General features: G+C 43.5%; 1 protein-coding gene across 1 annotated transcript in view; it reads right to left on the bottom strand.

Moving 5' to 3' along the window:
- Window positions 1–343: 343 nt before the first annotated feature.
- Window positions 344–15,213, bottom strand: part of jak1 (Janus kinase 1) — a 46,518-nt gene continuing 31,648 nt past the window's right edge. Inside the window, exons 17-25 of the mRNA XM_072437848.1 lie at window positions 13,586–13,737; window positions 12,637–12,787; window positions 8,192–8,280; window positions 7,908–8,100; window positions 5,401–5,525; window positions 5,140–5,312; window positions 4,944–5,061; window positions 3,106–3,216; window positions 344–2,630 (exon numbers count right to left, since the gene is read on the bottom strand). Coding sequence (XP_072293949.1) covers window positions 2,508–2,630; window positions 3,106–3,216; window positions 4,944–5,061; window positions 5,140–5,312; window positions 5,401–5,525; window positions 7,908–8,100; window positions 8,192–8,280; window positions 12,637–12,787; window positions 13,586–13,737 — 1,235 coding nt within the window. The 3' untranslated portion in view covers window positions 344–2,507. The remainder of the gene's footprint in view (window positions 2,631–3,105; window positions 3,217–4,943; window positions 5,062–5,139; window positions 5,313–5,400; window positions 5,526–7,907; window positions 8,101–8,191; window positions 8,281–12,636; window positions 12,788–13,585; window positions 13,738–15,213) is intronic.

The raw sequence follows: 15,213 nt of genomic DNA, 5'->3' as shown, positions 1-15,213 counted from the left end.
TTGTTTCTGGTCCATAAACACTGGCAATAGTGCGACTGATACAATATTTAAGCTTTGCAATACAAAACATATATCGGATTTTGATCATTTAGATTTGATTTTTGATCTTTTAAAGCTGTAGTTTTTAGACTTGCCGTGTTTCAACGCTTTGCTTTGAAAAATGATGTGGATATTTTTTCTGACCTAAAATATACTGTAGACTTTGCTACATTTTATATACATTGGTATCGTTTCATGTGAATAAAGTATTTCTAGAGCAATTTCCGCATGCTAATTGTAATATATATCATAGACTGTCATGTTTTTCAGCTGTTCATAATAATAATATTACATTGGGGCTGATACACTGATTTTATTTATTTTTCCAACATGTATTTATGGATACTTTCTTCTTATTTTATGGAAAAATATATTTCTTTTGGCTTATTTTGAGCAGAAGGAATTGTCTTTTACATTCCTCAATAAAATGTGGACTGAAGCGGAGCAGTTTCTTTTTTTGCGTGTTTGTGTGTTTGTTTGCGTGTTTGTGTTTGTTCGTGTGTGTTTTGTGTGTTTGTTTGTGTGTTTGTCTGTTTGTTTGTGTTTTATGTGTTTGTTTGCGTGTTTATTTGTTTGCATGTTTGTGTGTTTATTTCTTTGTGTGTGTTGTGTGTGTTTATTTCTTTGTTTGTGTGTTTGTTTGCGCGTTTGTATGTTTGTGTGTTTGTTTATTTGTGTTTTGTGTGTGTTTGTTTGTTTGTGTGTTTGTGTGTGTTTGTGTGTATGTTTGTTTGTGTGTTTATTTGTGTGTTTGTTTGTTTGTATGTTTATTTATTTTTCTTAGTGTTTTGTGTGTGTTTTGTGTACAAACATTCACAGCAAATACATTTCAATAACAGTTATGACTTTATAATCGATCCCGTCTGGAAAACCCTCGGCTCACATCACGTTTTACAAACCGGGCGTTGCAAATAAAATGAAATACAAATGTTACACATAAACATGATTCAAACATACAATTCTTTCCTTTTTTAAAAACATAATAAACATGAAATAAATGCCGTTCGTGACAGAAGAACGTGTCGGCCCAAACGCTCTGCACAGACGGCGGGGAAATGGCTCGTTAAAATACACTGGATAACATTTGTAGTTGAGTATAGACAAGTTTGTACAGGCAGAAAAGTGACGTTCTGCTGCCCCCTAGTGACTGTTACAGGTGTAGCGCGCGCAGGAGGTTTCGGGAGGAAGGGATTTACAGCAATTCCAACGTTACCAGTTAAAAAAGGCACAACGTAAGGCTAAGCTAAGCGAATGCCCGGGCTCTTTAAACATGTGTAAAACTTAAAAAATCTGCAACATTTTTCAATAACTTAGCGGTTTGTATAATTTGGCGGAATATCTTTTAAAAAAGCACCAAAAAAGAGTGATTTTTTGGGCGATTTGATGCAGGATTCTGTTCAAAAACGTGCCCGGGAGCGTACAAACGGGATATTTAGCCGCGATACTTCAAACTAAATTGCAGCCTTTGCGATATTGTTTTCTACAGCGTCAGAAACGGACTTCAAAAAAATAAAAAATAAAATCACAGCTCATTTCGCTCATGTCGCTGATGGATTCAACATTTAATATCAGTTTATTTCACAATCCGAGTGGAAGAAAAACAAACAGCGACACGTGACTTCAGCGACCGAGCGGCGTTTCGCTTTCTAACGATCTTTTACGAACACCGCAATATTTTACGACTCTCGATTCTGCGTTAAAGTATAAACTAGTTGCGTGATGTTTGAAAGGTCAGTTCTACCACGTAACACTCGACGTTTAAGCTTTTGCTCGTCCGGTTGAAGCTCGGGACGTCGGGATGAATCGGCTAATCGCTAATCGCTAATCGCACTCAATCGCGCTCAATCGTGCTCAATCTTGCTCAATCTTGCTCAATCGTGCCGCGAAAACAAGAAATCTAAAAAGTCTATTTCAGGAGCAAAATCTAAAATCTAAACTGTACTGCGCGACTGGACGTATCGCGCGGCTGTTTCCGTGGCGTTCTTTTTTTTAGTTCGATTGTTGTGTCGTCGCGCGTCGACACAAGCTAACCGCTAAACATCGACGCCGCAACGAGACCCGAGTCGAGGCTGGTATTGTTGAATGAACCAAAGTCCGTAGTAAAAGATATAAGTCTTTTCTCTGTACGTACATATATATATATAACTTTCTCTACTTGCTACAATAAAAACTGGTCCTGACACCGCCGTTCCCGTAACGCCGCCGATATTTCTAATGGCGGCTAAAGGTCACATCACATTTAGGCCAGGCGCGAGCTACAGGAAGTGAGATCTTCGGTTAAAAAAATAACTCCCAAGTAATTGAAGTAAATGAGGAGCATTGATGTCTTTTTTGTGGAAACGTGCAATAAACAAAAAGGGGGAGGGGGAGGTCCTTCTTTGGGGCGCTGCTGCTCGGGAACCGTCCGGAAATGGGAGCGGTTTCGATTGTTCGTCCCGAAGGTGTCGTTTTCTCCCCTGGGGCGTTCTTCAGGGGTCGCCGCGGTGACCGGGGAGCTGCCGCTGCATCGCGCTCAGCTCCTGGATCAGACTCTTGAAGGTGATGCGTTTGTCCGGGGCCTGTTCCCAGCAGCGGCGCATGAGCTCGTAAACCTGTGGAGGACAAACGGTCAGGAGACACTCGGTCAGGAGACACTCGGTCAGGAGACACTCGGTCAGGAGACACTCGGTCAAGAGACACTCGGTCAGGAGACAATCGGTCAGGAGACAATCGGTCAGGAGACAAACGGTCAGGAGACAATCGATCAGGAGACACTCGGTCAGGAGACACTCGGTCAAGAGACAATCGGTCAGGAGACAATCGATCAGGAGACACTCGGTCAGGAGACAATCGGTCAGGAGACAATCGGTCAGGAGACAAACGGTCAGGAGACAATCGATCAGGAGACACTCGGTCAGGAGACACTCGGTCAGGAGACAATCGGTCAGGAGACACTCGGTCAGGAGACAATCGGTCAGGAGGACACAATCCAATGACCAAAAATTACAACAAAACCTAATAAAACGGTTGCCATAGCGCCACACATGGTTTTACTGAGGGTGAAATGTGCTGTGTGGTGCTTCTTACGGGCTCGGGGCAGGTTTCCGGGCGTGGCAGCCTCTTTCCCTCTTTGAGCGCGTTGACCAGTCGCATCACGGTCATCTGACCTTGAGTCGGGCCGATCATGCTGAGGAAAAGCTGCAACACGACCAAAGGTCAACAAGGTCAACACTTCAGGAACATTAAAGCTGAGCAAACTGCACTAGACATTTCAATATTTAATACAAATGTACAAAATAGAGTCAAGTAGTTTGTGTGTGTTTGTATTTATGTTTATGTGTTTATGTGTGTGTGTGTGTGTGTATGTGTGTGTGTGTGTGTGTGTGTGTCTTACATGCATGGGGCTCTTGTGTGTGTGTGTGTGTGTGTGTGTGTGTGTCTTACATGCATGGGGCTCTTGTGTGTGTGTGTGTGTGTGTGTGTGTGTCTTACATGCATGGGGCTCTTGTGTGTGTGTGTGTGTGTGTGTGTGTGTGTCTTACATGCATGGGGCTCTTGTGTGTGTGTGTGTGTGTGTGTCTTACATGCATGGGGCTCTTGTGTGTGTGTGTGTGTGTGTGTCTTACATGCATGGGGCTCTTGTGTGTGTGTGTGTGTGTGTGTGTCTTACATGCATGGGGCTCTTGTGTGTGTGTGTGTGTGTCTTACATGCATGGGGCTCTTGTGTGTGTGTGTGTGTGTGTCTTACATGCATGGGGCTCTTGTGTGTGTGTGTGTGTGTGTGTGTGTGTTGTGTGTGTGTGTGTGTGTGTGTTGTGTATGTGTGTGTGTGTGTGTGTGTGTGTGTCTTACATGCATGGGGCTCTTGTGTGTGTGTGTGTGTGTGTGTCTTACATGCATGGGGCTCTTGTGTGTGTATGTGTGTGTGTGTGTGTCTTACATGCATGGGGCTCTTGTGTGTGTGTGTGTGTGTGTGTGTGTCTTACATGCATGGGGCTCTTGTGTGTGTGTGTGTGTGTGTGTGTGTGTCTTACATGCATGGGGCTCTTGTGTGTGTGTGTGTGTGTGTGTGTGTCTTACATGCATGGGGCTCTTGTGTGTGTGTGTGTGTGTGTGTCTTACATGCATGGGGCTCTTGTGTGTGTGTGTGTGTGTGTGTCTTACATGCATGGGGCTCTTGTGTGTGTGTGTGTGTGTGTGTGTGTGTGTGTGTGTCTTACATGCATGGGGCTCTTGTGTGTGTGTGTGTGTGTCTTACATGCATGGGGCTCTTGTGTGTGTGTGTGTGTGTGTGTCTTACATGCATGGGGCTCTTGTGTGTGTGTGTGTGTGTGTGTGTGTGTTGTGTGTGTGTGTGTGTGTGTGTGTGTGTGTGTTGTGTATGTGTGTGTGTGTGTGTGTGTGTGTCTTACATGCATGGGGCTCTTGTGTGTGTGTGTGTGTGTGTGTGTGTGTCTTACATGCATGGGGCTCTTGTGTGTGTGTGTGTGTGTGTGTGTCTTACATGCATGGGGCTCTTGTGTGTGTGTGTGTGTCTTACATGCATGGGGCTCTTGTGTGTGTGTGTGTGTGTGTTGTGTGTGTGTGTGTGTGTGTGTGTGTGTGTGTGTGTGTGTGTGTGTGTATGTGTGTGTGTGTGTGTGTGTGTGTGTGTGTCTTACATGCATGGGGCTCTTGTGTGTGTGTGTGTGTGTGTGTGTGTCTTACATGCATGGGGCTCTTGTGTGTGTGTGTGTGTGTCTTACATGCATGGGGCTCTTGTGTGTGTGTGTGTGTGTGTGTGTGTGTCTTACATGCATGGGGCTCTTGTGTGTGTGTGTGTGTGTGTGTCTTACATGCATGGGGCTCTTGTGTGTGTGTGTGTGTGTGTGTGTGTGTGTCTTACATGCATGGGGCTCTTGTGTGTGTGTGTGTGTGTGTCTTACATGCATGGGGCTCTTGGACGAGTCGCAGTAGGTGATCAGCTCGTACATGGTCACTCCAAACGACCAGACGTCCGACGAGCGGTAGAACTTGCAGTGGGTCAGACACTCCGGCGCGTACCTGAGAAGACACGCCCACACAGGTCAGAGCATTCCCACGGCGACGTCCCGCGCGCGCCCACCGCCCCCGTAAACCCACCAGAACACGGGGCTCTCGTTCTCGTCCTTCACCACGTAATAGCCGTCGTTGTCCTTGATGCTCTTGGTGAGGCCGAAGTCGCCGATCTTCACCGTGCGCTCGTTCTCCAGGAGCACGTTACGAGCGGCTAAATCCCTGTGGATGTAGTTCTTAGATCCCAGGTAGTCCATGCCCTGTTTGTGGAAAGACAATAACCATAGTAAGGACAATAATAATAAAGTGGTGCGTGAGCGTGTGCGAGTGTGGGCGAGCGCGACAGACCTTGCAGATCTGAGTGGCGTAGCTCAGCAGCGTGCCAAGGCTCGTCTTGCTTTTGTATTTGGGCAGGTGCTCCTTCAGACTGCCCAGGGGAAGATACTCCATGATCAGTTTGATAGCCTGGCCACCTACAAGATGGACAAAAGAAGGAGGGTTATTGTGACGTAGGATGGCCGGAGCGGTTGAAGTCAAGGGAGACGAGAAATAATTGTGGTCCACATTTTATTTCATTTTCAATCAAAATAAAGTGCCTGTGCAAAAAGGTTTGGAGGCCACGAGCTGTGTCTCTTCCAGCAGCAGAACCAGGACTGATGGTTGAGGCGTCTTTTATCTCGTCCACACCATTGGGTCGAACGATAAATAATAAATAGGGGTGTTCCAAAAAATATACTAAAACCTCCATAAAAAACAATAAACACATACACAGTTAACTATACATAAATATATACATAAAACCCCAAAACCAACACCTAATCAATGATAAAAACCCTTAAATCCCTGTGCTCACCCAATGGTGGGTACAAGGGCATCTGTCTGGACGAAGGTCTTGGTCTGTCTTGGTCCAGCCGGGAACCTTTAAAAAGGGAGCTTGTTCCCTTTACTATCGATCAAACTACTAAAATGGAGTTAGCATATTTATATTCATCACTAGTTTCCCCAGGTTTATAAGTTCACCTCCTGGTTGAACACTGTATCTGCTGCGCTCAGAGCGAGTCATTTGTGTGTTCTTTTCATTAATAACGTGTAAAAGACGATGTTTAGTGGTCTCTAGACTAGATGTTGTTGTGATTGTTGTGTCTATTGTCATGTTCATCGCTTTAACCTTTGTTGTGTGTGCAGTTTGTGCGTTCAGCCCGTTCTAATTTGACTCATTTAAAGACATAACATGGAATATACTGATCTTCAACGTATTAATATTAAAAAAACATAAACCATAAATCTTAACGTTGGTCCTCAGCTCAGATGCATGATTTACTTGACAATTATAATTGAAAAACACTCAACTTTGATCTCACGTGAATGTCATGTTTTTGTACCAGCCAAAGCCTCTATAGAGCTAATGCTAATGCTAATGTTTATAGAAAACACAGAGGAGTGGCTCCGGCTGAAAGGTCCAGACAGATGCCCTTGTACCCCGGTGCCCTTGTACCCCGGTGCCCTTCACTCACTTTGGTCCAGACAGATGCCCTTGTACCCTGATGCCCTTCACTCACCTTCGTCCAGACAGATGCCCTTGTACCCCGGTGCCCTTGTACCCCGGTGCCCTTCACTCACTTTGGTCCAGACAGATGCCCTTGTACCCTGATGCCCTTCACTCACCTTCGTCCAGACAGATGCCCTTGTACCCCGGTGCCCTTCACTCACTTTGGTCCAGACAGATGCCCTTGTACCCTGATGCCCTTCACTCACCTTCGTCCAGACAGATGCCCTTGTACCCTGATGCCCTTCACTCACCTTCATCCAGACAGATGCCCTTGTACCCCAGACAGATGCCCTTGTGCCCTTGTACCCCAGACAGATGCCCTTGTACCCCAGACAGATGCCCTTGTACCCCAGACAGATGCCCTTGTACCCCGGTGCCCTTCGCTCACCTTCATCCAGACAGATGCCCTTGTACCCCAGACAGATGCCCTTGTACCCCAGACAGATGCCCTTGTTCCCCAGACAGATGCCCTTGTACCCCAGACAGATGCCCTTGTACCCCGGTGCCCTTCGCTCACCTTCATCCAGACAGATGCCCTTGTACCCCAGACAGATGCCCTTGTTCCCCAGACAGATGCCCTTGTACCCCAGACAGATGCCCTTGTACCCCGGTGCCCTTCACTCACTTTGGTCCAGACAGATGCCCTTGTACCCTGATGCCCTTCACTCACCTTCGTCCAGACAGATGCCCTTGTACCCCGGTGCCCTTGTACCCCGGTGCCCTTCACTCACTTTGGTCCAGACAGATGCCCTTGTACCCTGATGCCCTTCACTCACCTTCGTCCAGACAGATGCCCTTGTACCCCGGTGCCCTTCACTCACTTTGGTCCAGACAGATGCCCTTGTACCCTGATGCCCTTCACTCACCTTCGTCCAGACAGATGCCCTTGTACCCTGATGCCCTTCACTCACCTTCATCCAGACAGATGCCCTTGTACCCCAGACAGATGCCCTTGTGCCCTTGTACCCCAGACAGATGCCCTTGTACCCCAGACAGATGCCCTTGTACCCCAGACAGATGCCCTTGTACCCCGGTGCCCTTCGCTCACCTTCATCCAGACAGATGCCCTTGTACCCCAGACAGATGCCCTTGTACCCCAGACAGATGCCCTTGTACCCCAGACAGATGCCCTTGTTCCCCAGACAGATGCCCTTGTACCCCAGACAGATGCCCTTGTACCCCGGTGCCCTTCGCTCACCTTCATCCAGACAGATGCCCTTGTACCCCAGACAGATGCCCTTGTTCCCCAGACAGATGCCCTTGTACCCCAGACAGATGCCCTTGTACCCCGGTGCCCTTCGCTCACCTTCGTCCAGGCAGATGCCCTTGTACTTGACGATGTTGTCGTGGTACAGTGCCTTCAGGATGTCTATCTCCGTGGACAGGTTGTTTCCCTGCTCCTCGCGGCTTTCGGGCTTTAAAGACTTGACCGCGACCAGTTCCCCAGTTTTGTCTCCGCGCGGGTCGTAGCGGCACAACTCCACCTTCCCAAAGTGACCCTGGAACACAAATCAAACACACACATTTTCCAAACTCTCTTATTGAATGACAGAGTTATTTTAAAGCTGAAAGTGAAAGAAAAAGTTGTACCTCTCCCAGGTCTCGGATTTTCTTCAGGAATCGCTTTTCAAATATAGTTGGGTCGACTAAGTTTGGAGGCAGACGTCTAAAGCCGTGGACTAAAGAAAAGGAAACAATAAACAGGAATGATTACATTTAAACAGTCTTATTATGGATGGATCAGGATTGTTGAATGTTTTGCTCTCAAGACGGAGAAAAGAGCCATGTTTTTCTGCCCAAAGGGAAATGTAATTCAAGTCTCACTTTGCGACTCAATAAATAATCCTAACCCATCCAAAAACAAAAACTATTTCCTCCTTATTCTGATTCTGAAATACATTGTCAGTTCATAGTTCAGTCTTTTTGTCAGTTCATCTCACAGATTTCAAATGGATACATAATCTGGTTATTAAACACAAATCACTCACCAAAATACTCAATATGATAACATTTAGGTTTAATTCTGCTTATTTTAGTCGCTAATCATTTCACTAAAATATACCATTTTTAATTAAAAAATACATGAAATACTGTGTCATAATTAGTCATCTCGCGGCCCCCCAGCCCATACCTTACAGATTTTACCCCCAAACAGTTACTCTTACTTGAGTCATAGTTCCCCCTGAAACTTTTTCACTGTTTTGAGTCATTTCGATGACTTTGTACTTCTTCTCGAGCATTATCATTTGAATTCTCTTCCTGGAGTACAGATTTCGGCTCCTCTACCCACATCTGTGTAAGTGTTTGACGTGGTAAAGTGAGCGCAGTGCCTTAGTGTGTCCAGCAGAGGGCGTGTGTGAGCGCGTGGGGCCCTGGTGAGGGTCAGTGACAGTGAACTTCCTCCTGCTCATCGAGTCAACAACAGCCCCTTTCTGCTGCTGGAGGAGGCCACAAAGAGGTGAGACACACAACAGTCACACACAACACATGAAAACACCACAACAGTCACACACAACACATGAAAACACCACAACAGTCACACACTACACATAAAAACACCACAACAGTCACACACTACACTGAAAACAACACAACAGTCACACACTACACTGAAAACACCACAACAGTCACACACTACACATGAAAGCACCACAACAGTCACTCACTACACATGAAAACACCACAACAGTCACTCACTACACATGAAAACACCACAACAGTCACTCACTACACATGAAAACACCACAACAGTCACACACTACACAGGAAAACACCACAAGAGTCACATACTATACATGAAAACAACACAATAGTCACATACTACACTGAAAACACCACAACAGTCACACACTACACGTGAAAACACCACAACAGTCACACACTACACGTGAAAACACCACAACAGTCACACACTACACATGAAAACACCACAACAGTCACACACTACACTGAAAACAACACAACAGTCACATACAACACATGGAAACACCACAACAGTCACACACTACACAGGAAAACACCACAACAGTCACACACTACAATGAAAACAACACAACAGTCACATACAACACATGGAAACACCACAACAGTCACACACTACACAGGAAAACACCACAACAGTCACACACTACACATTAAAACACCACAACAGTCTCACACTACACATGAAAACACCACAACAGTCACACACTACACATGAAAACACCACAATAGTCACACACTACACATGAAAACACCACAACAGTCACATACAACACAGAAAAATACCACAACAGTCACACACTACACATGAAAACACCACAACAGTCACACACTACACATGAAAACAACACAACAGTCACACACTACACATAAAAACACCACAAGAGTCACATACTACACTGAAAACACAACAGTCACACACTACACGTAAAACACCACAACAGTCACACACTACACATGAAAACACCACAACAGTCACACACTACACATGAAAACACCACAACAGTCACACACTACACAGGAAAACACCACAACAGTCACACAGTACACATGAAAACACCACAACAGTCTCACACTACACATGAAAACACCACAACAGTCACTCACTACACATGAAAACACCACAACAGTCACACACTACACATGAAAACACCACAATAGTCACAAACTACACATGAAAACACCACAACAGTCACACACTACACATGAAAACACCACAACAGTCACATACAACACAGGAAAATACCACAACAGTCACACACTACACATGAAAACACCACAACAGTCACACACTACACAGGAAACCCCCACAACAGTCACACACTACACAGGAAAACCCCACAACAGTCACACACTACACATGAAAACACCACAACAGTCACACACTACAATGAAAACAACACAACAGTCACATACAACACATGGAAACACCACAACAGTCACACACTACACAGGAAAACACCACAACAGTCACACACTACACATTAAAACACCACAACAGTCTCACACTACACATGAAAACACCACAACAGTCACTCACTACACATGAAAACACCACAACAGTCACACACTACACATGAAAACACCACAATAGTCACACACTACAATGAAAACAACACAACAGTCACATACAACACATGGAAACACCACAACAGTCACACACTACACAGGAAAACACCACAACAGTCACACAGTACACATGAAAACACCACAACAGTCTCACACTACACATGAAAACACCACAACAGTCACTCACTACACATGAAAACACCACAACAGTCACACACTACACATGAAAACACCACAATAGTCACAAACTACACATGAAAACACCACAATAGTCACAAACTACACATGAAAACACCACAACAGTCACACACTACACATGAAAACACCACAACAGTCACATACAACACAGGGAAATACCACAACAGTAACACACTACACATGAAAACACCACAACAGTCACACACTACACAGGAAAACCCCACAACAGTCACACACTACACAGGAAAACCCCACAACAGTCACACACTACACATGAAAACACCACAACAGTCACACACTACACGTGAAAACACCACAACAGTCACACACTACACATGAAAACACCACAACAGTCACACACTACAATGAAAACAACACAACAGTCACATACAACACATGGAAACACCACAACAGTCACACACTACACAGGAAAACACCACAACAGTCACACACTACACAGGAAAACACCACAACAGTCACACACTACACATGAAAACACCACAACAGTCTCACACTACACATGAAAACACCACAACAGTCACTCACTACACATGAAAACACCACAATAGTCACAAACTACACATGAAAACACCACAACAGTCACACACTACACATGAAAACACCACAACAGTCACACACTACACAGGAAAACCCCACAACAGTCACACACTACACTGAAAACATCACAACGACAACGTGCTGTTTGACTTTCCTAGAGGTCAGATAAAGTGCAAAGGCCAGACAATAACAGATATAACTAGAATAACGGAGCAGATGCTTGTGGTTTGCAGTGTTTAAAGGTGCTAAAACAAGCCATCGGTGTTAAACTGCTTTTGCAACATTAAGGTTGACAGAAAGTTCATCACCTCAGGAACAAAAAAACAACAACAAAATCCAACCCTTTTATAGAATGAGCTTGCTTTTATATCATAAATAATATAAGAACACAGTATTATTAAAGACACTATAATATTCTTAGTTGAAAATGACATTGTATTGACGAAGAAAGGGTTTTTATTATTTTTCTATGGAGCAGACGGTGCTTTTAAACATAATTGTGAGAGTTTTTTACTTTTATCTGGACCACACAGATCTTTCATAATCATAAACAGTAAATATTCACAGAATCAGTTTAAGGCGGAGGAGAAATCCCACTGAAGCTGTTAATGACGGAAATTCGAGTCGATGAACATATTGTCAATCGTTCATATTTATTTAAAAGTCCGTTTTATGTGACGCTTCAACAAAGGTAAGTAACAAGAATATCAAGATATTCACTTTAGTAAATATTGCTTACACCTAATGGGCACTAACTAAATAAAATAATAATAATAATAAAATCAATCAAGCAATAAAATAATAATAATAAATTAATTTTAAAAAATAAAAAAATTGAAGGAAAAAATACATAAAAAATATTGATACAAAAATATATATATATATATATATATTTTTTTTTTTTAATAAATAAACAAAACAAAACAAAAAAACAACACAACACAACACAACACAACACAACACAACACAACACAACACAACACAACACAACACAACACAACACAACACAACACAAAACAAAACAAAACTAAACTAAACTAAACTAAACTAAACTAAACTAAACTAAACTAAACTAAACTAAACTAAACTAAACTAAACTAAACTAAACTAAACTAAACTAAACTAAACTAAACTAAACTAAAAACTAAACTAAAATAGGGTTAGGGTTTCCCACGAGTGCAAATTAAAAAAAAAAAATCTTGATGTTTGACTGTTTCGGTGGCACTTACTCTCTTCCTCCAGCATGTCCAGGTCGCGCACGATGGCCCTGAAGAACGGCCTCTTCTTGGGGTCGTAGTTCATGCAGTGGGTCATGAGTTGGGCCAGCTCCTTGTAGTCGGGCGTGGCCAGCTGGCATTCGGTGTCGTAGAATCGCTCTTTCTGCTCAAACAAACAGACACAAGACTATCACACGTAGAATGCATGATTTTATTGCACTGCAGGAGAACACAAAGGGCTGTAAAGCGGTGGTTGTGAGATGCTGACCTTTCACATCGTTACACTTGTTTGGTCCTGGTTCGAAGTAGACTTTTTATGACACTTTTAAGAGCTTGTAACTGTGTGATAATTGTTTTCCCGTCCCAGCACTTTGTTGTCTTTGTTGTGGTGACGTTTACAATGACGTAGCGTTAAAGGCCAAGGGGAAATCATCCCTGCACTTTTCAACCCTCGAAATTGGACTTGTTTTTTTTTAAATAAAATTGTTTTAGATCAATAATGTAATTTAAAATGTCCAAAATATAAAATAATCATCCACAAGTGTAATATGTTATACCTCTAGGAGACAAAAGCATGATATGTTTAGTCTTAGTTCATTCCCACTTGTGTTGTGGTCCGTGCGCTCTAACTACCTTTTTAGTAAATTCATATTAAATATCAGACTTGATGTGCATTTTTTATATTCCTACAACTTTTAGTACCAACCCACACGTTTCAAAATGACTGGCCCAATTATCATTCTTTTGAAACGTGTGCATTCTCTGTGTGAACTTTCCGTTGAGAAATGGCTGGTGAACTGGTAATGTTTTATATGAACGTTTGATTAAAATGAAACAGAATGAATGTTCCAAATATAACGGTCATGTTTATGGTGTGTTTTTGTTGTTGTCAATCTTTCAGTGTAAATGTTTGAAGAGAATAGAGTAAGTGACTTGTTATACGTGGTTTGCGTTGGATTACCTCTGTGAGTCTTTTGTCCTTGAGTGGCACCTCTCCATCGTAGCAGATCTCCCACAGCGTGGTCCCGAACCCCCACTTATCGGCCGCCACGGTCAGAGAGGACGAGTTCTTCACACACTCAGGGGCGATCCAGGGGATGCGGTGCACACACTCTGGAAACAAGGCAATGCAAGTTTATTTGTAGAGCACAATTCATACGTAAAGTAATTCAAAGTGCTTCAAACAACAGGAAAAGAATAACAAAAATAATAGTCGAATAGTCAGCGTTTCATTTTTAGATGAGTCGACGAGTCAAACGATTATTTTTACTGTGCATTGAGACTTTTTAAATGGTAAATATGGTGATAATATTCACGAAAAAGGTGTATTATTGAGGAAAATAAGAAAATACTTTAAAACAATCTTTGTGCTTTACGGTCTGCAAATGCCTTAATCTGTGCAGCCCTAAAACCACAAAATGGCAGTATTTGACAGATCGAGGATTCTCAATGTGAAATGACCACTTGAACTATGACTTTAAACCCTCTTTGAAAGATTACACAGTTGCATTTTTACATTTCTATCAATATTTGCGTTAAATTCTTCCATAATAACATTTTACCGACACAAAAACAGGATCGATAACATCACATTTCACAAAGGATTTACGAAACAAGTGCATTTAACTGCCAGAATACTAAATCACGCCATTACGGCTCAAAGTGGCCCGATGCGGCGCTACCGTCCGATGGTGAAAGATAAGACGGAGGCACAGATTAGGGCCTGACAAACGGAATACACGGGCCGATGCTGGGAAGGAGTGGAGAGCGCTCCCCAGGGCCCCAGCAGCACTTTGTCCATCGGATCCAGAGCGCGAGGACACGGCTGTAACTGGAACACGGGCGCCGCAAAAAGACGTGCAGCGGTTCTGGGAAAAACGCGAGCGGGGAGGGGGCTGTTCCCCCGGGAGCCGCGGACATTCGCACACAAACGATGACGAATCTACAGAATATAACAGAGTGAAATGTGAACGAGGCGCTTATTGTGAGAGGAAAACGACACGATTTGGCGCCGTTCAGCTTCAAGTTTGTGTAAAAAGAAAAGATAACGTGACAAAAACAGCACTTTACATTTTGATGTATTTATATTTTTGGACAATAGATGCAAAGAAAAGTACTTGTCACTTTATTGTCACGGATTATCATTTTTTAGTGGTTACAATTATAATCCCGACTGTTACCGTCATTTCCGGATTATAAATCGAATTTTTGGGGGAAATTTCTTCTTCCTTCAGCTACATGACGCACAGACAGAACTGTGGTAAGTGTCTGGTATGTTAACGTAACATATTCACAGTTATTCAGATAACTATAGCATAAAGAACATGCTAACAAGTTTACCAAAGCATCAGTTTTACCCCAAATCACTAAATCCATTGAATTCTTCTTCCTCTGTGTCACTTCTAAACAACTCCACAAACTCCAGAGGTAGTCGCTTAGAGCCTAGAGCGCCCTCTTGAGGTCGCCAGTGTGAAAATAACAAATAATATCACATATGAGTCGCTCTGGAGTATAAGTCGCACCCCGGCCAAAACTATGAAAAAAGGTGCAATTTATAGTCCGGAAAATACGGTAATAATCTTGACATCC

This window comes from Eucyclogobius newberryi, unplaced genomic scaffold (assembly GCF_026437365.1).
Source record: "Eucyclogobius newberryi isolate DKJ021-1_F unplaced genomic scaffold, fEucNew1.0.hap1 SCAF_9, whole genome shotgun sequence".
NCBI lineage: Eukaryota > Metazoa > Chordata > Actinopteri > Gobiiformes > Gobiidae > Eucyclogobius > Eucyclogobius newberryi.
This window is presented reverse-complemented; position numbering and strand designations above follow the sequence as displayed.